Here is a 23,177-nt window from a genome sequence, read left to right as displayed (position 1 = left end):
CCGGTTCTATCCAACGAAAACAGCGCACCAAGAGCCGCATAACGCGGCTCTATGTGGGCCTCCACCTTTAGCACCACCATGCGTTGCGTTAGGGGAACGTTATGCGACCGTAACGTCCCCTGCAACGCAACGTCCCACTGTGTAAGAGCCCTAAGCGTAACGACTTTTAAAATAGAGATCACAGGGAAATCTTGATATTGGAGGCTTCCCTGAAATCAAAAAGGGCCTGCCACGAACAGCCATGTACAACAAAAAGATTGTACCCAGCTCACTTTCCTCTGAACAGGCAAGGTTGAACTGTCTTCCTCCCACACGTTACAATCACCAAGGAACGATCCGCACTCCAATTCCTTTCTAAGAAATGTATTTGTAAATCAAATACAAATGCTTACTTATTAGGTAACAAATGACGCTCATTTAAATTATGGAGAACTTCCAATGAAACAGTAGAAGGACACTCCACCATCCAGAAGTCTGTCCTAAAAAGCTGTGTACTCTTTAAAATCAATAAATCTCTTCGCATCAAATTGTGCACACCATTCCTTGCTGATGATCAACAACCATAGGCATGTTTCAGGAACTGTCCCCCTGACCAATGGATTGGAATAGTTTGGAAATCGATCACATCCAAAAGGTATTTGGAGCATGGAAGTCTCATGGCCTCCAAAGAACATTATTTTAATAAGGCCCAATTAAACCTAAAATTGGACACTTTTAGGGCTCGATTCACAAAACTGTGATAAGTGCAATCACTGCAGTTATCACGCGAGCTGCCGCTCACTGAGGTTTTCGCACGAACAGCATGACTTTATGTGATAAGCAGAGGTTTGCACACGAACACATGCGCTTTTCGTGTGAAAAGTGCATGTGATTGTGTGCAAACCTCTGCTTGTCACGCGGATCATGTGAAAACCTCAGTGAGCGGCAGCTCGCGTGATAACTGCTGTGATAGCACTTATCACAGTTTTGTGAATCAAGCCCTTAATGTGAACTGTAATTATTACTTTTGGTGCTGCATTTTCAAATGAAAAGACATCCGTTTTTATAGCTGTACTTTCTCACACACCTATTCATACAAGACCCCTGTCATTTGTTGTCTCTCTGTTCAGAATGTTGGGTCCTGAAATTCAAGTTCATTTGGACTAATAGTCTATAGCAGGCTGTGCCAACACAGTGATTGAATGTGCCCACCCATCCTCTGTGCACAGAACTGAATATGGAGGAATGGGGCTGTGTACTGTGCACCTGAAGATGCACATGGGAAAATTATTCCCATGCTGTACCCCCATTACTGCCTGTGCCAATTCCCATTGCTTCCTCTTTCAGTTGCACATCTTCTATAATATTTGTGAGTCACATGGTCACACCTGATTGCCTCACCCAGCAGTTGAATCTAAAAAAGGCAGAAAGCCAACAGTAGTGCACTGGCAAGCACATTTGACTCATTAAAAATAGTATTTTGTCTACCACATTGCTTGTATACACTGTATATTCAGTTGAGAACCTTTTTTCTATTAGATTTTTTACTTTCAGTTTGAGGTTTTGTGGGGCTTTAAGCTCACCTCCTCCAGGGCAAAGGAAGTGCTGCTTCAAGTTGCCATCACTATGAACTATTTTCAGACCCATCTCCCATGACAATATTTGTCAAAGATCTTCCAAAAATACAGAAACTTAACCGTATGAGATCAGCAGAGAGAGGATTCCGAGTTGTCAATGCTGATGAAGGCAATTGAGGCAAAACTGGAACAGTTGGCTCTGATCACTTTCCTCACATATAATTAAGTGTCACTCGTTCTGGCAATTTACTATTTTTTTTAAACTGTAAAGAGTTGTGATCGTTCCTTCCAGGACTTTGCTCAAGAATTCTGTTTTTCAGTTTAATGGCAATATTGCCACTAAATAACTGAAAGTCTTCTCTTCTCCGGTCCAGGAAACTAAATTCAGTGACAGTTTCAAGTGCCTAAATGCCCCATAGGACCCTCTTCCGGGTCGCCGGAGTCGGGCTTTACTGCGCAGGCCCTGGCCGGGCGGGTCCTACAGTGCACATCTGTGCCTGTGAGCGTTCTGCGCATGCGTATGGCATTACTATGTCATGCGTATGACATCATATGCATGTGCAGAGCGCTCCCGGGCATGGTTTCACACTGTAGGCCGTGCGCAGCCTGGCCAGCGCCTGCACAGTTAATCCTGACTTCGGTGACCAGGAAGAGGGTCCAATAGGGGCTTTTAGGCATAATGCAGGGGGCAGAGAGGAGAAGGGGGGGGGGGGCAACAGGCACCAGGACTGGTAAGACTATATGCTCCCCCCCCCCCCCCCGTTTCTGTTAACAATTTGACATCTGGTATCCTTTAAAATCATCTCAGTCCTTCTAGTCGAGCCAAGCCCACCATAGGCCAATAAAGGCTTCTAGCATGTTATTGTCAGAGGCCATCAGTTGCTCACCTTATTTTGCATTTCATAAATGTATAAGCCTCTGGTATCACACAAATTACATGTAAACAGTACAGGCTTTATAAAAACCTAGGATTGGGTTAGATTTGTACCCGTATGTAGGTGTATAACAGTTCAACATGCTTTCCTTCTTCTTACCTTAATAATAAGATAAAGGATTTTGTTTTTTGTTCAGGATATTGTTTGGATATCAAACTTGTTATACATTTGTAAGGTTCTTCTTCCAGGGATCTAAGCCCAGATGCTGTTGGCTCCCGCTTATGTTTAATAAATGTATGTGCCAGCAGTATCATATAAAAATAATTACTATATGTAAATCAGATTGGGCTTTAATAACATTTGGGATTGGAGTTTATATCAGAACAGGTAGACTTTAATAAAACTGAGGATTGTCATTTTGTAACAAACCAACAAATCATTGCCTGTTGGACTCAGGTCAGAAGTCAGCTGACAGTAGGGAAGGGTAATAAGTGAATATGAGTAAAAAGTGGGGATAAGGCCCCGTTCAGACTGCAGAACGCAGACCGCAACGCATGCGGACCGCAACGCGTACGAACGCACGCCATCCGCGTTCGTATGCGTTGCGTGGCTGATCCCATCACTGAAAAGTGAATGGGACAGCCATGCGTTTTTACAAAAAATGCATGCAGCATGCGTTCCCGGACCGCACAGGTCCGGAACGCATGCAGTGTGAACATCAGACATTGCACTCTATGCAATGTCTGATGTCGTGCGTGTCGGCCTCATGCACGCGTTTCCAAAACGCGGCTGGAAACGCGTGCAGTGTGAACGGGGCCTAAGGTTTACATTTGATTTTAGGTGAGTTTATAGCACTGTAGGAGATGCTGAAGAGGAATTCTAAAGAGAAAATAATGTAAAACATCACTCAAGACTCCTAATGTTACATGTATTGGTTTCTGGATCAGAAACACTCCCTTTACCTATTGTATACGGGATCAGTGAATAATGGCGCACAGCGCCTATGCATAAAAATGGCGCCGCATTAAAAACATACGCTTATCGCTATTTATCGTTAGTACTGCATAATAATGGCGCACAGGGAAAAAAGAAGAAAAACGGCACACACTAACGTTATTTATCAATAGTGGCACACACTAACGTTATTTACCAATAGCGCCCTACATAAGCCAAACTGCAGACGTTATTTAACTGCAAAACGGGGAATGGATTTAATGTAACACTGTCAAGGTTAGGGTTAGGCACCAGTGGGGGGGTCTTAGGGTTAGGCACCATCAGGGGGGTCTTAGGGTTAGGCACCACCAGGGGGTTGGTTAGGGTTAGCCACCACCAGGGGGGTGGTTAGGGTTAGGCACCACCAGGGGGGAGGTTAGGATTAGGCACCACCAGGGGGGTCTTAGGGTTAGGCACCACCAGGGGGGTGGTTAGGTTAGGCACCACCAGGGGGGTCTTAGGGTTAGGCACCACCAGGGGGTCTTAGGGTTAGGCACCACCAGGGGGGTCTTAGGGTTAGGCACCACCAGGGGGGTCTTAGGGTTAGGCACCACCAGGGGGGTCTTAGGGTTAGGCACCACCAGGGGGGTCTTAGGGTTAGGCACCACCAGGGGGGTCTTAGGGTTAGGCACCACCAGGGGAGTTTAGGGGTTAGGGATAGGTACAGAGAGGGTTCTGTGTGTTAACGGTAAATAACAATAAGGCTTTAACGCTAAATAACAATAAGGCTTTAAATAGCGATAAGCGTCAAACGGATTAGCGGCAACACCGTGCGCCATTATTCGCAGGCGCCATTTTTAGATGGATGCATTGTATACTACTGTATACTGTATTGGCAAGTAACCTCATATATCCTTTGCCATTGTCATTGTAAGAACTGGTCAGTCTCTGTGGTGTGGGCATGTTAGGAAAGGTAGATTTGCCAACATGAAGCAATGCTTTCCCTTACAGGAAGGCACTGAAATAGAGGAGTGGCAGATTACTGGGTGCAATGTGTCATTGGGTATGGTTAGATATGCATATACAGAATAAAACTGTAGAAAGGTACATTATACAGTGCGTCATATGAGTTGCATGGAAAAAGAGACCATATGGAAGTTGTGTGTGAAGAAATTGTAGAAACAGATTTTGTGGCTTGTTGTTAAACAAACTGAGATGTAAGACTTTACTGTTTACAGTGCCTGTGCTTTGATTAGATTTTCAAAGCACCAGCATTTTTTGCTGATCATGTTCTCCTTGTCTCTGTGTGAGTTTCCCTCAGGCGCTACAGTTTCCTCCTGCATCCCCACATCACCCTAAATTGGCCCTAGAGTACTACAGGCATATCACTATGGTTGGGATTTGGGCAGCACGGTGGCGAAGTGGTTAGCGCTCTGGCCTTGCAGCGCTGTGTCCCTGGTTCGAATCCCAGCCAGGGTACTATCTACACTATTTATTTGTATGTTCTCCCCGTGTCTGTGTGGGTTTTCTCCAGGTACTCCGGGTTCCTCCCACATCCAAAAACTTAGAAATAAGTTAATTGGTTTCCCCTAAATTGGCCCTAGACTATGATACAATGGCCTCAATTCACTAAGCTTATCTCCTGTCTTTAATAACGTTTCTAGAGTGGTCACCATGGTGATGAGGCATGTAGTATTCAGGAAACATTTTATCTCAGGCAAACCTAAAGTTAACTCTTCTGTCTTTAAGTTAACTCTTCAATCCTTAAAATAACTCCAGAGTTAAAGACAGGCTGTTTATTAACTGCGTGTGAGGAGGTAAATTAACTACAGAAGAGGTAACTTAAGGAATGAAGAGATAAAATAACTCTCTCACTGTGTGGTGGTAAGTTTTCTCTTGCCTTATTATCTTCAGCATGATCTTAGTGAATTGAGGCCAATGACTACATGATACATACATATGACTATGGTAGGGATTAGATTGTGAGCTCCTCTGGGGGACAGTTAAGTGACAAGACAATTTACTCTGTGCAGCACTGCAGAAGATGTCAGCGCTATATAAATACTAAATAATAATAATATACACTACTGCAATTGAATTTTAACCCAAACCTAAACGTAGTGCATGCAGCATTTTTCCTGCATTTGCGTTCGGGTCAAATCAATGGGAGCATTAGAAAATCGCATAGCAATCACGGTACTATGAGATTTTATGTTGATCTGGTTCAGATCAACGTCTAAACCAGCCAAATTGATTTGGTCTGTGTTATAGTGCTGCAGGCTTACATTGAGGTTTGTTGTACTATTTGGGGCAAATTGGTGAATCTGTAGAGTGTAGGTCTGGATGGGAGGCATAGCATCTGGGTGACCTAAAGTGGCTATACAACATACAGTATGTTGTTTTTTTTTTTTTGGTTTTTTTAAATAAGTTTGATGTTAGACATGAAAAGAAGATCAAAGATAACATAAATGTATGAAAAAGCAAGGCGCTTTTGATGGATTTCTAATTGTTTTATTGCTGAAACATTAACGGGCTGTGACAGTTGTATGTAAATTGAGCATGTCAGGAGTGCAATGGGCTGCAGCATGTGATGTACAGCTGCAGTGTCTTGCACTAATCGAGCACACAATGTTAGCTCTGACAGCTTTCTGATTGATCATTGACCAGATTTCTGCTAAAATCTGCTAAAAAGTTTAGTCTGCTTTTTGCTGCAAAACTCAGTGAAAAAAAATGGCTCTTCAAGCAATATTGAATCATTGTTCAGTAATAATGGAATTGATTCACAAAACATTTCACATGAATTATCTGTCGTTGCCTATTTTTCACTTTATGTATTAAAAAAAAAAAAAAAAAACACTTTCTGAGGACATTTACCGAAAGATAGCACCAGTAGTAGCAGTGGGGGATGGGGAAAGGTGAGAGGTTAAAAAAGTGAGAAGTTAAAAAAAAATTATATATATATATATATATATATATATATATATATATATATATATATATATATATATATATATATATATATATAGTGGCTTGCAAAAGTATTCGGCCACCTTGAAGTTTTCCACATTTTGTCACATTACTGCCACAAACTTGAATCAATTTTATTGGAATTCCACGTGAAAGACCAATACAAAGTGGTGTACACATGAGAAGTGGAGTGAAAATCATAACTGATTCCAAACATTTTTTTAAAATAATTAACTGCAAAGTGGGGTGTGCATAATTATTCAGCCCCCTGAGTCAATACTTTGTAGAACCACCTTTTGCTGCAATTACAGCTGCCAGTCTTTTAGGGTATGTCTCTACCAGCTTTGCACATCTAGAGACTGAAAACCTTGCCCATTCTTCTTTGCTAAACAGCTCCAGCTCAGTCAGATTAGATAGACAGCATTTGTGAATGGCAGTTTTCAGATCTTGCCACAGATTCTCGATTGGATTTAGATCTGGACTTTGACTGGGCCATTCTAACACATGGATATGTTTTGTTTTAAACCATTCCCTTGTTGCCCTGGCTTTATGTTTAGGGTCGTTGTCCTGCTGGAAGGTGAACCTCCGCCCCAGTCTCAAGTCTTTTGTACACTCCAAGAGGTTTTCTTCCAAGATTGCCCTGTATTTGGCTCCATCCATCTTCCCATCAACTCTGACCAGCTTCCCTGTCCCTGCTGAAGAGAAGCACCCCCAGAGCATAATGCTGCCACCACCATATTTGACAGTGGGGATGGTGTGTTCAGAGTGATGTGCAGTGTTAGTTTTCTGCCACACATAGCGTTTTGCATTTTGGCCAAAAAGTTTCATTTTGGTCTCATCTGACCAAAGCACTTTCTTCCACATGTTTGCTGTGTCCCCCACATGGCTTGTGGCAAACTGCAAACGTGACTTCTTATGCTTTTCTGTTAACAATGGCTTTCTTCTTGCCACTCTTCCATAAAGGCCAACTTTGTGCAGTGCACGACTAATAGTTGTCCTATGGACAGATTCTCCCACCTGAGCTGTAGATCTCTGCAGCTCGTCCAGAGTCACCATGGGCCTCTTGACTGCATTTCTGATCAGCGCTCTCCTTGTTCGGCCTGTGAGTTTAGGTGGATGGCCTTGTCTTGGTAGGTTTACAGTTGTGCCATACTCCTTCCATTTCTGAATGATCGCTTGAACAGTGCTCCATGGGATGTTCAAGGCGTTCGAAATCTTTTTGTAGCCTAAGCCTGCTTTAAATTTCTCAATAACTTTATCCCTGACCTGTATTGTGTGTTCTTTGGACTTTATGGTGTTGCTGCTCCCAATATTCTCTTAGACAACCTCTGAGGCCCTCACAGAGCAGCTGTATTTGTACTGACATTAGATTACACACAGGTGCACTCTATTTAGTCATTAGCACTCATCAGTCAATGTCTATGGGCAACTGACTGCACGCAGACCAAAGGGGGCTGCATAATTATGCACATCCCACTTTGCAGTTATTGATTTGTAAACAAATTTTGGAATCCTGTATGATTTTTGATCCACTTCTCACCTGTACATCACTTTGTATTGGTCTTTCACCTGGAATTCCAATAAAATTGATTCATGTTTGTGGCAGTAATGTGAGAAAATGTGAAAAACTTCAAGGGGGCCGAATACTTTTGCAAGCCAATCTATCTATCTATCTATCTATCTATCTATCTATCTATCTATCTATATATATATATATATATATATATATATATTCATGGGAAAGCGGATATTGGCTACCAATTCATGACGTTTAATCCTGAGTTAAATTTCCTCCTTAAAGGGGAACTTCAAGCTAAAGAAACATATTGTCATTAAGTTACATTAGTTATGTTAATTAAAATAGATAGGTACTATGATCTCTTACCCAGAACAGACAAATGTTTGGGATTATATAATTATATTATATTATAATAAAGATTAGAGTTGGGCCGAACGGTTCCATGCGAACTTCAGTGGTTCGCGTTCGCGTCCCGCAGGCGAACCTTTGCGGAAGTTCGGTTCGCCCCATAATGCACATGGAGGGTCAACTTTGACCCTCTACATCACAGTCAGCAGGCCCAGTGTAGCCAATTAGGCTACACTAGCCCCTGGAGCCCCACCCCCCCCTTATATAAGGCAGGCAGCGGCGGCCATTACGGTCACTCGTGTGCTGCCTGCGTTAGTGAGAGTAGGGCGAGCTGCTGCAGACTGTCTCTCAGGGAAAGATTAGTTAGGCTTAACTTGTTCCTGCCTGGCTGCATACCTGTTCTGTGAACCCACCACTGCATACCTGTGCTGTGAACCCACCACTGCATACCTGTGCCGTGAACCCACCACTGCATACCTGTGCTGTGAACCCACCACTGCATACCTGTGCTGTGAACCCACCACTGCATACCTGTGCTGTGAACCCACCACTGCATACCTGTTCAGTGAACCTGCCACTGCATACCTGTTCTGTTCAGTGGACCCGCCACTGTATACCTGTTCATTGAACCCACCACTGCATACCTGTGCTGTGAACCCACCACTGCATACCTGTTCTGTGAACCCACCACTGCATACCTGTTCAGTGAACCCGCCACTGCATACCTGTTCAGTGAACCCGCCACTGCATACCTGTTCTGTTCAGTGGACCCGCCACTGTATACCTGTGCTGTGAACCCACCACTGCATACCTGTGCTGTGAACCCACCACTGCATACCTGTTCTGTGAACCCACCACTGCATACCTGTTCAGTGAACCCGCCACTGCATACCTGTTCTGTTCAGTGGATCCGCCACTGTATACCTGTTCAGTGAACCCGCCACTGCATACCTGTTCTGTTCAGTGGACCCGCCACTGTATACCTGTTCAGTGAACCCACCACTGCATACCTGTTGTGTTCAGTGAATCTGCCACTGCATACCTGTTCTGTGAACCCACCACTGTATACCTGTTCTGTTTAGTGAACCCGCCACTGTATACCTGTTCTGTTTAGTGAACCCGCCACTGCATACCTGTTCTGTTCAGTGGACCCGCCACTGTATACCTGTTCAGTGAACCCGCCACTGCATACCTGTTGTGTTCAGTGAACCTGCCACTGCATACCTGTTCTGTGAACCCGCCACTGTATACCTGTTCTGTTTAGTGAACCCGCCACTGTATACCTTTTCTGTTTAGTGAACCTGCCACTGCATACCTGTTCTGTTCAGTGGACCCGCCACTGTATACCTGTTCAGTGAACCCGCCACTGCATACCTGTTGTGTTCAGTGAACCTGCCACTGCATACCTGTTCTGTGAACCCGCCACTGTATACCTGTTCTGTTTAGTGAACCCGCCACTGTATACCTGTTCTGTTTAGTGAACCCGCCACTGTATACCTGTTCTGTTTAGTGAACCCGCCACTGTATACCTGTTCTGTTTAGTGAACCCGCCACTGCATACCTGTTCTGTTCAGTGGACCCGCCACTGTATACCTGTTCAGTGAACCCGCCACTGCATACCTGTTGTGTTCAGTGAACCTGCCACTGCATACCTGTTCTGTGAACCCGCCACTGTATACCTGTTCTGTTTAGTGAACCCGCCACTGTATACCTTTTCTGTTTAGTGAACCCGCCACTGCATACCTGTTCTGGTCAGTGGACCCGCCACTGTATACCTGTTCAGTGAACCCGCCACTGCATACCTGTTGTGTTCAGTGAACCTGCCACTGCATACCTGTTCTGTGAACCCGCCACTGTATACCTGTTCTGTTTAGTGAACCCGCCACTGTATACCTGTTCTGTTTAGTGAACCCGCCACTGCATACCTGTTCTGTTCAGTGGACCCGCCACTGTATACCTGTTCAGTGAACCCGCCACTGCATACCTGTTGTGTTCAGTGAACCTGCCACTGCATACCTGTTCTGTGAACCCGCCACTGTATACCTGTTCTGTTTAGTGAACCCACCGCATCAGTGCGCATACCTGTGCAGTTAAGTGAACCCACCTACCTACGTGAGTGCACGCAGTGTGATATACCACTCCGTGCATACCCGATATGGACAAAACAGGTAGAGGAAGAGGTAGTGCCAGAGCCAGAGGAAGGCCACCCGGCAGGTCTGCGCGAGGTCGTGTAAATGTAATTTCGTGTGGACCTGGCCCACAGTACAGTGCTCGGAAGAAGGCACGTCCCATCACCTCCCAAGATTGTCAGGACGTGGTTGAGTATTTAGCGACACAGAACACCTCATCTTGCTCAGCCACCAGCACTACTACTAGCACCACTTCCGCTGCATTTGACACTTCGCAAGAATTATTTAGTGTTGAAATCACTGATGCACAGCCATTGTTGTTACAGCCAGATGAATTTTCACCAGCTAATATGTCTGAGTTACGCGGCAACACTATGGATGTAACGTGTCAGGAGGATGAAGGACCTACTGATGGTGCAAGTTTGGATTTGTCTGAGGCAAGCGAAGCTGGGCAGGATGACTACGATGATGACGGTAATAGGGATCCTCTGTATGTTCCCAATAGAGGAGATGAAGAGGGGGACAGTTCAGAGGGGGAGTCAGAGAGTAGTAGGAGGAGAGAAGTTGCTGAAAGAAGCTGGGGCAGCTCTTCGTCAGAAACAGCTGGTGGCAGAGTCCGGCACCATGTATCGCCACCTATGTACAGCCAGCCAACTTGCCCTTCAGCATCAGCTGCTGAGGTCCCCATAGTGCCCACATCCCAGGGTGGCTCAGCGGTGTGGAAATTTTTTAATGTGTGTGCCTCAGATCGGACCAAAACCATCTGTTCGCTCTGCCAACAAAAATTGAGCCGTGGAAAGGCCAACACTCACGTAGGGACAAGTGCCTTACGAAGGCACCTGGAGAAAAGGCACAAACACTAATGGGATGGCCACCTGAGCAAAAGCAGCAGCAGCACACAAAAGCAAAGCCACCCTCCTTCTCCTCTTCCTCCTCCATCAGGTGCATTATCTGCTTCTGCCGCTTTCTCCCTTCCACCTTCACAGGCACCCTCCTCCACTCCGCCTCTGCCCTTGAGCGGTTCCTGCTCCTCTGCCCACAGCAGCAGTCAGGTATCCGTGAAGGAAATGTTTGAGCGGAAGAAGCCAATTTCGGCCAGTCACCCCCTTGCCCGGCGTCTGACAGCTGGCGTGGCGGAACTGTTAGCTCGGCAGCTGTTACCATACCGGCTGGTGGACTCTGAGGCCTTCCGTAAATTTGTGGCCATCGGAACACCGCAGTGGAAGATGCCAGGCCGCACTTATTTTTCGAGAAAGGCCATACCCCAACTGCACCGTGAAGTTGAGAGGCAAGTGGTGTCATCTCTTGCGAAGAGCGTTGGGTCAAGGGTACACCTGACCACGGATGCCTGGTCTGCCAAGCACGGGCAGGGCCGCTACATTACCTACACAGCCCATTGGGTGAACCTGGTGGTGAACGATGGCAAGCAGGGCGCAGCGGACCAAATTGTGACACCTCCACGGCTTGCAGGCAGGCCTCCTGCCACCTCCTCTCCTCCTGCTACATGCTCTTCGCTGTCCTCCTCCTCCTTGGCTGAGTGGCAGTTCTCCTCTCCAGCTACACAGCCCCAGCTCCGCAGGGCCTATGCTGCATGCCAGGTACGACGCTGTCACGCTATCTTAGACATGTCTTGTCTCAAAGCGGAGAGTCACACTGGAGCAGCTCTCCTGGCTGCTCTTAAGAAACAGGTGGATGAGTGGCTGACCCCGCACCACCTGGAGATAGGCAATGTGGTGTGCGACAACGGCAGCAATCTGCTTGCCGCTTTGCATATGGGGAAGCTGACACACATACCCTGCATGGCACATGTCATGAATCTAGTGGTTCAAAGATTTGTGGCAAAGTACCCTGGCTTAGCGAATGTCCTGAAGCAGGCCAGGAAGTTCTGTGGGCATTTGAGGCGGTCTTACACAGCCATGGCACGCTTTGCGGAAATTCAGCGCAAAAACAACATGCCGGTGAGACGCCTCATTTGCGATAGCCCGAGTCGCTGGAACTCGACCCTGCTCATGTTCTCCCGCCTGCTAGAACAGAAGAAAGCCGTGACCCACTACCTCTACAACTACAGTAGAATGAAACAGTCTGGGAAGATGGGGATGTTCTGGCCCGACAACTGGACACTGATGGAAAATGCATGCAGGCTCATGCGGCCGTTTGAGGAGGTGACCAACCTGGTGAGCCGCAGTGAGGGCACCATCAGCGACTTAATTCCCTACGCTTACTTCTTGGAGCGTGCTGTGCGTAGAGTGGCGGATGAAGCTGTGAATGAGCGTGACCAGGAACCGTTACGGCAGGAACAGGCATGGGACCAATTTTCATCAGACCCAGCTGTTTCCTCAACACCTGCGGCAGCACAGAGGGGGGAGGAGGAGGAAGAAGAGAAGTCGTGTGCAGAAGACGAGTCAGACTCAGAGGATGATGAGCAAGGTGTTTCTTTGGGGGAGGAGGAGGAGGAGGAGGAGGGGACAGCGGCAGGAGAACAACCTCAGCAGGCATCGCAAGGGGCTTGTGCTGCTCAACCTTCCCGTGGTATTGTTCGCGGCTGGGGGGAGGAGGTTGACTTACCTGACGTCACTGAGGAAGAGCAAGAGGAGATGGAGGGTACTGGATCCGACTTTGTGCAGATGTCGTCTTTTATGCTGTCCTGCCTGTTGAGGGACCCCCGTATAAAAAACCTCAAGGGAAATGAGCTGTACTGGGTGGCCACACTACTAGCCCCTTGGTACAGGCACAAAGTGGCGGACCTGTTACCAACTCACCGGAAGGTGGAAAGGATGCAGCACATGCAGAACCAGCTGTCAACTATGCTTTACAATGCCTTTAAGGGTGATGTGACGGCACAACGCCAGCAAGGTACCACTGCCACTAATCCTCCTCCCGTGTCCACGCAGTCAAAGACAGGACGCTCCAGCGATCTCATGGTGATGTCGGACATGCGGACATTCTTTAGTCCAACGCCTCGCCGTAGCCCTTCCGGATCTACCCTCCACCAACGCCTGGAACGGCAGGTAGCCGACTACCTGGCCTTAAGTGTGGATGTAGACACTGCTGTGAACAGCGATGAGGAACCCTTGAACTACTGGGTGCGCAGGCTTGACCTGTGGCCAGAACTGTCCCAATTTGCCATCCAACTTCTCTCCTGCCCTGCCGCAAGCGTCCTGTCAGAAAGGACCTTCAGCGCAGCTGGAGGCATTGTCACAGAGAAGAGAAGTCGCCTAAGTCACAAAAGTGTTAAGTACCTCACCTTGATCAAAATGAATGAGGCATGGATCCCGGAGGGCTGCTGCCCGCCCCAAGACTAAGTCAGTCCCCGCACACACAGCATCTCTGCCTGCACGCCGTGTGACTGGCTGCCTGGCCTGCCCCAAGAAGACTAAGTCGCTCCCAGTCCCTCCACACAGCATGTCTGCCTGCAGGCCGCTTGACTACCTTCTCCGCCACCACCAACAGGGTCCGGGACTCCAGGCGGATTGCTGAATTTTTTAGGCCGCTGCTAGCAGCGGCCGCTGTAATAATTTTTCTGGTGCGTGTACATGACTGCCTAATTTTTCTGGCTGTACTGCGGGCAGCTGCAACAACAAAAGAAAAGGCATGTACATGCGCCCATTCCCCTTCGTGATCATTACCTTGCCGTGGTGAAGGGGCTTGCGTATCACAATGAAGCAATGACCGGCGCCTAGATGAGTGTCTCGGGGGGCACACCCACGATAATAAGGTCGTTGCCTCATTGTGGTCAGACCAAATTTGATCAGCTGGACAGTCACTGTTCTGTCATTCAGCTACATCAGCCAGGCGACCATATGGGCTGTAAAGCCACCAAAACCTGCACTCTCGCCATGGTGCGCACCAGTCCAGCACGGCCGTCACTACACAAACAGCTGTTTGCGCTGCGTTACACGGTGAGTTTGGTGTGTCAGTGTGAAGCAGTACCTTAATTACACTACCTGATTGATGTATACACATGCAAGATGTTTGAAAGCACTTTAGGCCTGTCATTTAGCATTCAATGTGATTTCTGCCCTTAAAACGCTGCTTTGCGTCAAATCCAGATTTTTCCCGGGGACTTTTGGCATGTATCCCACTCCGCCATGCCCCCCTCCAGGTGTTAGACCCCTTGAAACATCTTTTCCATCACTTTTGTGGCCAGCATAATAATTTTTTTTTTCAAAGTTCGCATCCCCATTGAAGTCTATTGCGGTTCGCGAACTTTAACGCGAACCGAACCTTCCGCGGAAGTTCGCGAACCTGGTTCGCGAACCTAAAATCGGAGGTTCGGCCCAACTCTAATAAAGATCGGCAGTCCTCTTTTTTTGTTGAAAGGAGGTGACAGGGAGCATGAGACAGTTCCAACTGTCCTGTGTCCAGATCACCCCTCCCAGCTGCACGCTAGGCTTCATATCTCAAATTCAAAATGTAAAAAAAGAAATTTGAACCAAAACAGCAGAACGAGAACAACAACATCAGAAATCCCATCATGCTTTGCACAGCATCAGGGGAAAAATGCCCGGGCAGTTTTCTTCTGTGCAACTAAAAATGAGGCTTGGGTAAGAAAAACAAAGTTCTGATGCTGTGAAACTGTTAAAGAAACACCAAGCCTTTTCAGGTATGCTGAGTAGATTTTTAATCTCGGCTCTGCCTGTTCAGTAAGCCAGCACTAATTCAGTAGGAGACCTTTGGCAAGTCTCCCTTACACGCGTACGTTAAAAAGGGGCGCTGGGAAAAAAGGGCGCGGGGTTTTAAACGATAAACATGGATAACGTTTAAAAATATAATGTACTATATTTCGTTTAAAAATAATGTTTTATAAAGTTATAAATCATTAAATAATGTGCATGAAATTGGCAATTGTGAAAACATTAATCTTCCGTTTAAAAAGTGAAACGTATAATAACGTTTAAAAAAAATAGTAAGTAACCCTCCCTGTACCTACCCCTAACCCCTAGACCCCCGTGTTGGTGCCTAAACCTAAGACCCCCCTGGCGGTGCCTAAACCTAAGACTCCCCTGATGGTGCCTAAACCTAAGACTCCCCTGATGGTGCCTAAACCTAAGACCCCCTGTTGGTGCCTAAACCTAAGACCCCCTGTTGGTGCCTAAACCTAAGACTCCCCTGGTGGTGCCTAAACCTAAGACCCCCCTGTTGGTGCCTAAACCTAAGACCCCCCTGGTGGTGCCTAAACCTAAGACCCCCCTGTTGGTGCCTAAACCTAAGACCCCCCTGTTGGTGCCTAAACCTAAGACCCCCCTGGTGGTGCCTAAACCTAAGACCCCCCTGTGATAAGCATTAATAACGTGTGAAAAAAATATTGTGCTGTTTTTCGTTTAAAAATAATGTTTTAAAAAAGATTGTACTGTTTTTCGTTTAAAAATAATGTTTAAAAAATTATAAATCATAAAATAATGTGTAATCATGAGAAGCAGTTATAAAACAGTAAAAGTCTCCGGGCGCCGCTTATAAAACGTTATTTTTCTCCGGCGCCCTTTTTTCCTGTCAGGCGCCCATTAAACGATATTTATTATGGGAGTGAATGGCGGCGCCCGATTTGTCCACTTGCCTCAGGCGCCCGAATTTACTGTTACCCCCTTACACTGCTACTGCCAATAGAGCGCGCCCTAGTGGCTGCTGCTCTGCTCTGGCGCTTTGAGTCCGCAAGGAGAAAAGCGCAATATAAATGTTATTTGTCTTGTCTTGTCTAGTCTGGAGGTTCACTTTTTCTTCATGACTTTGATATCAGTTTTCTATTCTTTCTATTCCCTTTATGCATGTTGACTGGGTCAAAGATTTTCTATAAATCAAGTAAAAGACTGATAAGGCAAGATCATTAATGAGAAGAATGTAGCGAATCAGTTCAACTGTGTGTGCAAGCCTTCTAATAAGAAGCTGTCATATATGGATAAGTGGGAGATGGATATGTAAGGAACAAAATTACACGAAGCGTATGGCCTTCAGCAGCCAAATGTGATTTAGTGCATATATGGTGGACATGCCCTCAACTTACCAGGTTTAGTCTTACATTATTTCATGTAAGTATTTCTGAAAATCAATGAATACCACTCCTGAATCATGCAAAGAAGAACTCTTGCTAATATCTTTATAGAAGGTAAATACATTATACCGGGATTCAGGGAATAAATAGTTGCATTACATGGTAGTTAAGGTCAGATGTAACCAGATGAAGTATTTAAAAGGAATCTGAGGTGTGAGACCTATGGAAGCTGTCATATTTATTTCCTTTTAAACAATACCAGTTGCCTGGCAGTCCTGCTGATATTTCTGGTCAGTAGGGTCTAAATCACACATCTGCAAACCAGCATGCAGCTAATCTTGTCAGATTTGTCATAGACATCTGATCTGCTAGCTTGTCCAGGTTCTATGGCTAAAAGCAGTGGTCCTCAAACTAAGGACCGCAGGCCGAATGTGGCCCCCTGAGGATTTTTTACTGGCCCCCAACACCAAATATATTACTTATAGATGCGGTCAGCTACATCTTTAAATATTGGTGGTCCACATATGGAATAGCAGTGCTGGCACCACCCATCCACATGGAAGCCAGAAAGCAGTAATTCGCTGGTTTCCAATCCAATGCCACATCGGGTGACACTGCTGTCCAATTGGACTGCACGTTGTCACCTGGGTATGCTTCACTGTCTGGCCCACAAAGACTTCTACATCATTTTATGTATAATCCGACCCCCCCAGTCATCTGAAGTATGTTGACCCGGCCCTCGACCCAAAGCGTTTGATGACCCCTGGCTTAAAGTATTAGAGGTAGAATGAAGAAGAGGGTTACAAGGATTTCGCTCAACCTCTTCCACCCAGGCAGTCGCTACTTCAAACTACTCCGATTAGGGCCGTTACAGAACCATCCCATCCTGAACCACCAGGCGCAGGAACACCTTCTTCCCCTAGCGGTACTCATGCTGAACTCCAGCCCCACAAATGCCAGGTCCCCCTCCAGCTGCTCTCTAGCCCCTCGGTCAGCCCAATCCAAAATTCAACTTACAGCCAGTAAATGAGAAACCCCAAACTTGGACTTGAACAGCATATTGCAAACTCTGAACTCCAAGTGACTCCATGCAGCCCCAGCCCAGTAGCATAGCTTAGCTTGTCCCCTATGGTCCGCCCCCTATGTATTGTGCCTTGCTGCTCATACAGTGGCTTGCAAAAGTATTCGGCCCCCTTGAAGTTTTCCACATTTTGTCACATTACTGCCACAACCATGAATCAATTTTATTGGAATTCCACCTGAAAGACCAATACAAAGTGGTGTACATGTGAGAAGTCAAACAAAAATCATACACGATTTCAAACATTTTTTACAAATCAATAGCTGCAAAGTGGGATGTGAGTAATTATTCAGCCCCCTTTGGTCTGAGTGCAGTCAGTTGCCCATAGACACTGCTTGATGGGTGCTAATGACTAAATAGAGTGCACCTGTGTGTAATCTAATGTCAGTACAAATACAGCTGCAACAACACCATGAAGTCCAAATATTACACCAGACAGGTCAGGAATAAAGTTATTGAGAAATTTAAAGCAGGCTTAGGCTACAAAAAGATTTCCAAAGCCTTGAACATTCAACTGAGCACTGTTCAAGCGATCATTCAGAAATGGAAGGAGTATGGCACAACTGTAAACCTACCAAGACAAGGCCATCCACCTAAACTCACAGGCTGAACAAGGAGAGCGCTGATCAGAAATGCAGTCAAGAGGCCCATGGTGACTCTGGATGAGCTGCAGAGATCTACAGCTCAGGTGGGGGAATCTGTCTATAGGACAACTATTAGTTGTGCACTGCACAAAGTTGACCTTTATGGAAGAGGGACAAGAAGAAAGCCATTGTTAACAGAAAAGCATAAGAAGTCCCGTTAGCAGTTTGCCACAAGCCATGTGGGGGACACAGCAAACGTGTGGAAGAAGGTGCTCTGGTCAGATGAGACCAAAATGGAACTTTTTGGCCAAAATGCAAAACGCTATGTGTGGCAGAAAACTAACACTGCACATCACTCAGAACACACCATCCCCACTGTCAAATGTGGTGGCAGCATCATGCTCTGGGGGTGCTTCTCTTCAGCAGGGACAGGGAAGCTGGTCAAAGTTGATGGGAAGATGGATGGAGCCAAATATTGGGCAATCTTGGAAGAAAACCTCTTGGAGTTGAGACTGGGGCTTGGGTTCACCTTCCAGCAGGACAACGACCTTAAACATAAAGCCAGGGCAACAATGGAATGGTTTAAAACAAAACATCCATGTGTTAGAATGGCCCAGTCAAAGTCCAGATCTAAATCCAATCGAGAATCTGTGGCAAGTTCTGAAAACTGCTGTTCAAAAAAGCTGTCCATCTAATCTGACTGAGCTGGAGCTGTTTTGCAAAGAAGAATGGGCAAGGATTTCAGTCTCTAGATGTGCAAAGCTGGTAGAGACATACCCTAAAAGACTGGCAGCTGTAATTGCAGCAAAAGGTGGTTCTACAAAGTATTGAGTCAGGGGGCTGAATAATTACGCACACCCCACTTTGCAGTTATTGATTTGTAAAAGATTTTTGGAATCATGTATGATTTTCGTTACACTTCTCATGTGTACACCACTTTGTATTGGTCTTTTACGTGGAATTCCAATAAAATTGATTCATGTTTGTGGCAGTAATGTGACAAAATGTGGAAAACTTCAAGGGGGCCGAATACTTTTGCAAGCCACTGTAACTTTATCATTGTATATTCCTATGTACTTTCCCATGCATCTTTGTATGTCTCATGCCACGTGACCCACAATCAATTCCGGGTAATTCATTTGGCGTACTTGGCGAATAAAGGTGATTCTGATTCAGAGGATCAGTAGGACAGCCAGGCAATGTGCATTATTTAAAATGAAATAAATGTCAGCCTCCATATCCCTCCTACCTCAGGTTCCCTTTAAATATACCTAAAGATACTCATGAGAGCTACTTATGAATTTGGATACAATAAATATAATAACATGGAGACTTCAAGCCTGTCACATCTCCAGGGCTCTTGTAAATGGGGGCTGGTGAATGTTTTTTCTCACGGAACTAGATCTCTTAGTTTATATTCTTCTGTCTTCCTTCTTAATTGTTTTCTTTTTATTACTGTCTCCAGTTTTTACAGGGATAGTTCTGTGATGGTGGAGAGGCTAGTAACATAATGTAGTTACTTGAATATCGTATTTAAAGGGATGCTTTATGTAAAAAGGTTTAAACCCGTTTTAAAAACCTTACCTCAGATGATTTATTAGAAACAGGGCTGGCACTTCCATAGAGGCAAAGGGGGCAATTGCCCCAGGGACCCAGAGCCCGTGGGGGTCCCCCCCCCAGGTGCCCCTCCTCCCCTCCAGCTATGGTGCCCCATGAGAGTGGTGATGCTGTGTGTTTTCTCTGTATAGGAAAAGGAGGAAATGAATAACGGGAGCCCCAAAAATGCTTTTTAGGGGAAATATGTGTGATGGGGAGAGATGGATTGGGCCTGGCAGCCGGGTAATTTTGTTGGAAGGGGGTGTCAGGGGTCCCCCAAGTTATTTTTACCCCAGGGCCCCACTGTAGCTAGGATCAGACCTGATCGGAAACACTATATTGGCGCTCCTGGTGTTCTCTGTCTTTTCTTCCCCCGGTTCCTGAAGTTCATTGATTGGCGTTCATTCTCCAGGCACACTTAATATTCTATTTAAAGGCTTAGTCTGTATCTAAACGTGAGAAGAAAAAGAACACAGGGACCCCGGAATCCCACTCTGGTGGTAGACCAACACATTTTTGTGATTCATGAGCTGGCTGCAGATTGAGATGGAAAGATTATGTTGGGCAATGCTACTCCTCTGTGCTTAAAAGGAAATTGAAGCGATAGAAATATGGAGGCTAGCATATTTAATTTTAAATAATGCCTGGCTATCCTGCTGATCCTCTGTCTCAAATACATTTAGACCCCATTTACACTTGGAATCTGAAAACAAATTGCAACCGCCTAGCTGGCAGAAATGCTGCATGCAGTGTGTTCGCCAGCAATCAGCAAAGTGCAAAATGCCACCGGGAAAGCACCTGCGTGTTAACGGGGCCCTAGCTACAGACCATGAACAAGCATGCAGATCAGATGTTTCCGACTGAAGTCTGACTGGATTAGCTGCATGCTTGTTTCAGGTGTGTGATTCAGACACTACTGACCAGAATGATCAGCAGGGCAGCCAGGTAACTGATTTAAAAGGAAATAAATATGGCAGCCTCCATATTCATCTCACTTCGGGTGTCCTTTAACCTCCCTAGCAGTTTGATTATTTTAGGGTCTAAAACCATGCAAAAAAATACCACAGTGAGATTTGCAGCAGCCCCTGCACTCACCTCCCTGGGATCCATTTCTGTAATTTTCCCTCCGTCCTCCGGGTGGTGGTGTAACCCTGTAGTGAGATTGCCGCCCGTCGTCATGACGACAAACGGCAATCTCACCAGAGTGATGCAGAGCCTCCGAAGACAGGAAGGAGAATGGCTGCTGGCATCTGGATTTTGGGGGAGGTGAGTTAAAATGCCCGCTGCATGCTATGCTCTGCACAAGCCTCCCGGCTGCTACCCAGAGTCAGGCTCGGGATTACCGCTCCTGGCTTCTTTTTTCCACCCGGAGCTTGACTCAAAGGATACCGTCAGGAAGGTTAAAGAGGAACTTCAGCCTAAACAAACATACATACATTAGTAATGCAAATTAAAATAGATAGGTAATATAATCTCTTATCAACCCTGTTTTAAAAGAACAGGCAAAGGTTTGTGATTTCATGGCGGCAGCCATCTTTTTGGTTGAAAGGAGATGACAGGGAGCATGAGACATAGTTCCAACTGTCCTCTGTCCTGATCACCCCTCCCAACTGCACGCGCTAGGCAACGAGAACAACATCAGAAATCCCATCATGCTTTGCACAGCATCAGGGGAAAAATGCCCAGGCAGATTTCTTTGATGGGGCGGAGCTTAGCTCCTGTGCAGCTAAAAATGAGGCTTGGGTAAGAAAAACAAAGTACTGGTTCTGTGAAACTGTTAAAGAAACACCAAGCCTTTTCAGTGCTGCTGAGTAGATTTTTAGTCTGGAGAGCCTCCTAGCACTCACAAGGTCCGCCATGGCTATAGTTTCACTGTTAGCAACTGACTTGAATGAGAAAGTGCAGCACTCAGAGCTTCTCCTACTGGGGTCACCACATTACATTGTTGTGAACAAGGAACAGTTATTATGATTGATTTCCTTTTGTGTTGAGGATCCTGGAAAGCAGTCAAGTGCAGAGCAACATTTGTGTTGTGAACAGGCCCTCAAACAGCACTCAGAACTTTTTTTTCCCAGCATTTTTCATTGTGTGTTTTATTGGCTTGTCTCCGTAATGTGACTGCATTTTATTTAGCGGTGTTCCTGGAGTTCTGCTGCACGGCTGGAACATGTGGAAGCCATTCACTGACCTGTCTATTGTTTTGTGTCTTTGCAGACGGTGATGTTTCCTTATCTCCGCACAAAAGAGCAGACAAGATTCATTTATATGAGAAGCCGGGGATTACACTTGTAAGCTGCAGCACGGATCGAACGTGAGTTTGTGATGTCTCTATCAATAACCTCGCAGATTGGGAATAATGAAATGTGTCTCCCCGGAGAGATATGAATCTGGAATCACGCATGGATTAGAATCTCGGGGAGCTACAGGTCTGATGTGGAGGAATCTGGATTAGAATCTTGCTGGAGGAAGCTCTGCACGGCTCTGTGTGTGTGTTGTGGGATTTATTCCTGGACGGAGGGCTCTGGCTGTATTGGAGAAGAGGACTGCTAGAGCTTTATGACTGGCTGGGAGCTGAGCGGGGCAGTGGTGTGGGCCCGGCACTGACACCCAGGATGAAGAAGAGCAGGAGCGTGCTGACTGTCTCCGGAGAGGAGGTAAGAAGGCGGCTGTCCGACTTTTATTACGGAAATATGTATGCCTGTGTAATGTAACTAGAATGGTATGCGTAATGTTGGTTCATAGTATACAGATGTGACATGCGACCTTTTTCGCCTGTAGATCTGCACGTTTACATTGTTCAGATTCCCACTCCAGGGACGTAACTAGAGGGGGGGAGCCTCTGTGATTTCAGAGGGGCTCAGAGCTGTAGGGGGTTGGGGGCCCAACTACTAACCTTCCTTTCCACCGATACAGGCTGCACTGTACTTCAGATCAGGTGTTTTGTGGCTACACTTGTGATGGGTATGATGATCATGATGGCCACACTTGTTTTATGGTCCTTGTGAGATGGGCTCCCAGGCTGTGAAGGGCACCTAGGGGAGGCAAGGGAACATTGGGGGGATGGGGGAGGGCCTCAAAGCTTCGCTGTGAAGCCCCATATATTGTAGTTGCGCCTCTGTTCTACACCATACTTCTAGGAAATCATTGTGAAATCGCATACAGTTGCCAGAGAAGAGGTAAGTGTAGCAGTATAAGTATTGGGTATCTTGCTTTGGAAATCTCTCTTTTTTTCCATACGCAGATCATGTCCCAAGTGTAGGGACAGAAAGCTCATCCGCCATGTTTGATGTACAGGGGTTGGACAAAATAATGGAAACACCTTGAAAATCAACAAAATATATTTTAATATGGTGTAGGTCCACCTCTTGCGGCAATTAAAGCCTCAATTCTCCGAGGTATTGATTCATACAAATTGTAAATTGTTTCCAAAGGAATTTTAGCCCATTCTTCAGTTAAAACACCCTCCAGTTCTTTTAGAGACGATGGCGGCAGAAATCGACTTCTTACTTGAATCTTTAATAACGACCATAAATACTCAATAATGTTGAGGTCTGGGGATTGTGGTGGCCAGATGAGATGCTCAACTTCATTAGAATATTCCTT

General features: G+C 46.1%; 1 protein-coding gene across 2 annotated transcripts in view; it reads left to right on the top strand.

Annotated features, from left to right (window-relative positions):
- LOC137562738 (3',5'-cyclic-AMP phosphodiesterase 4B-like) overlaps positions 1-23,177 on the top strand; it is an 810,374-nt gene that overhangs the window by 290,650 nt on the left and 496,547 nt on the right. For both annotated transcript variants that reach the window (XM_068274387.1, XM_068274386.1), the window contains one exon: positions 21,789-22,228. In XM_068274387.1, the coding sequence (XP_068130488.1) occupies positions 22,187-22,228 (42 nt within the window). In that variant the 5' untranslated portion in view covers positions 21,789-22,186. The remainder of the gene's footprint in view (positions 1-21,788; positions 22,229-23,177) is intronic.

The sequence above is a fragment of the Hyperolius riggenbachi genome, chromosome 3, assembly GCF_040937935.1.
Source record: "Hyperolius riggenbachi isolate aHypRig1 chromosome 3, aHypRig1.pri, whole genome shotgun sequence".
NCBI classification, from domain to species: Eukaryota; Metazoa; Chordata; class Amphibia; order Anura; family Hyperoliidae; genus Hyperolius; species Hyperolius riggenbachi.
This window is presented reverse-complemented; position numbering and strand designations above follow the sequence as displayed.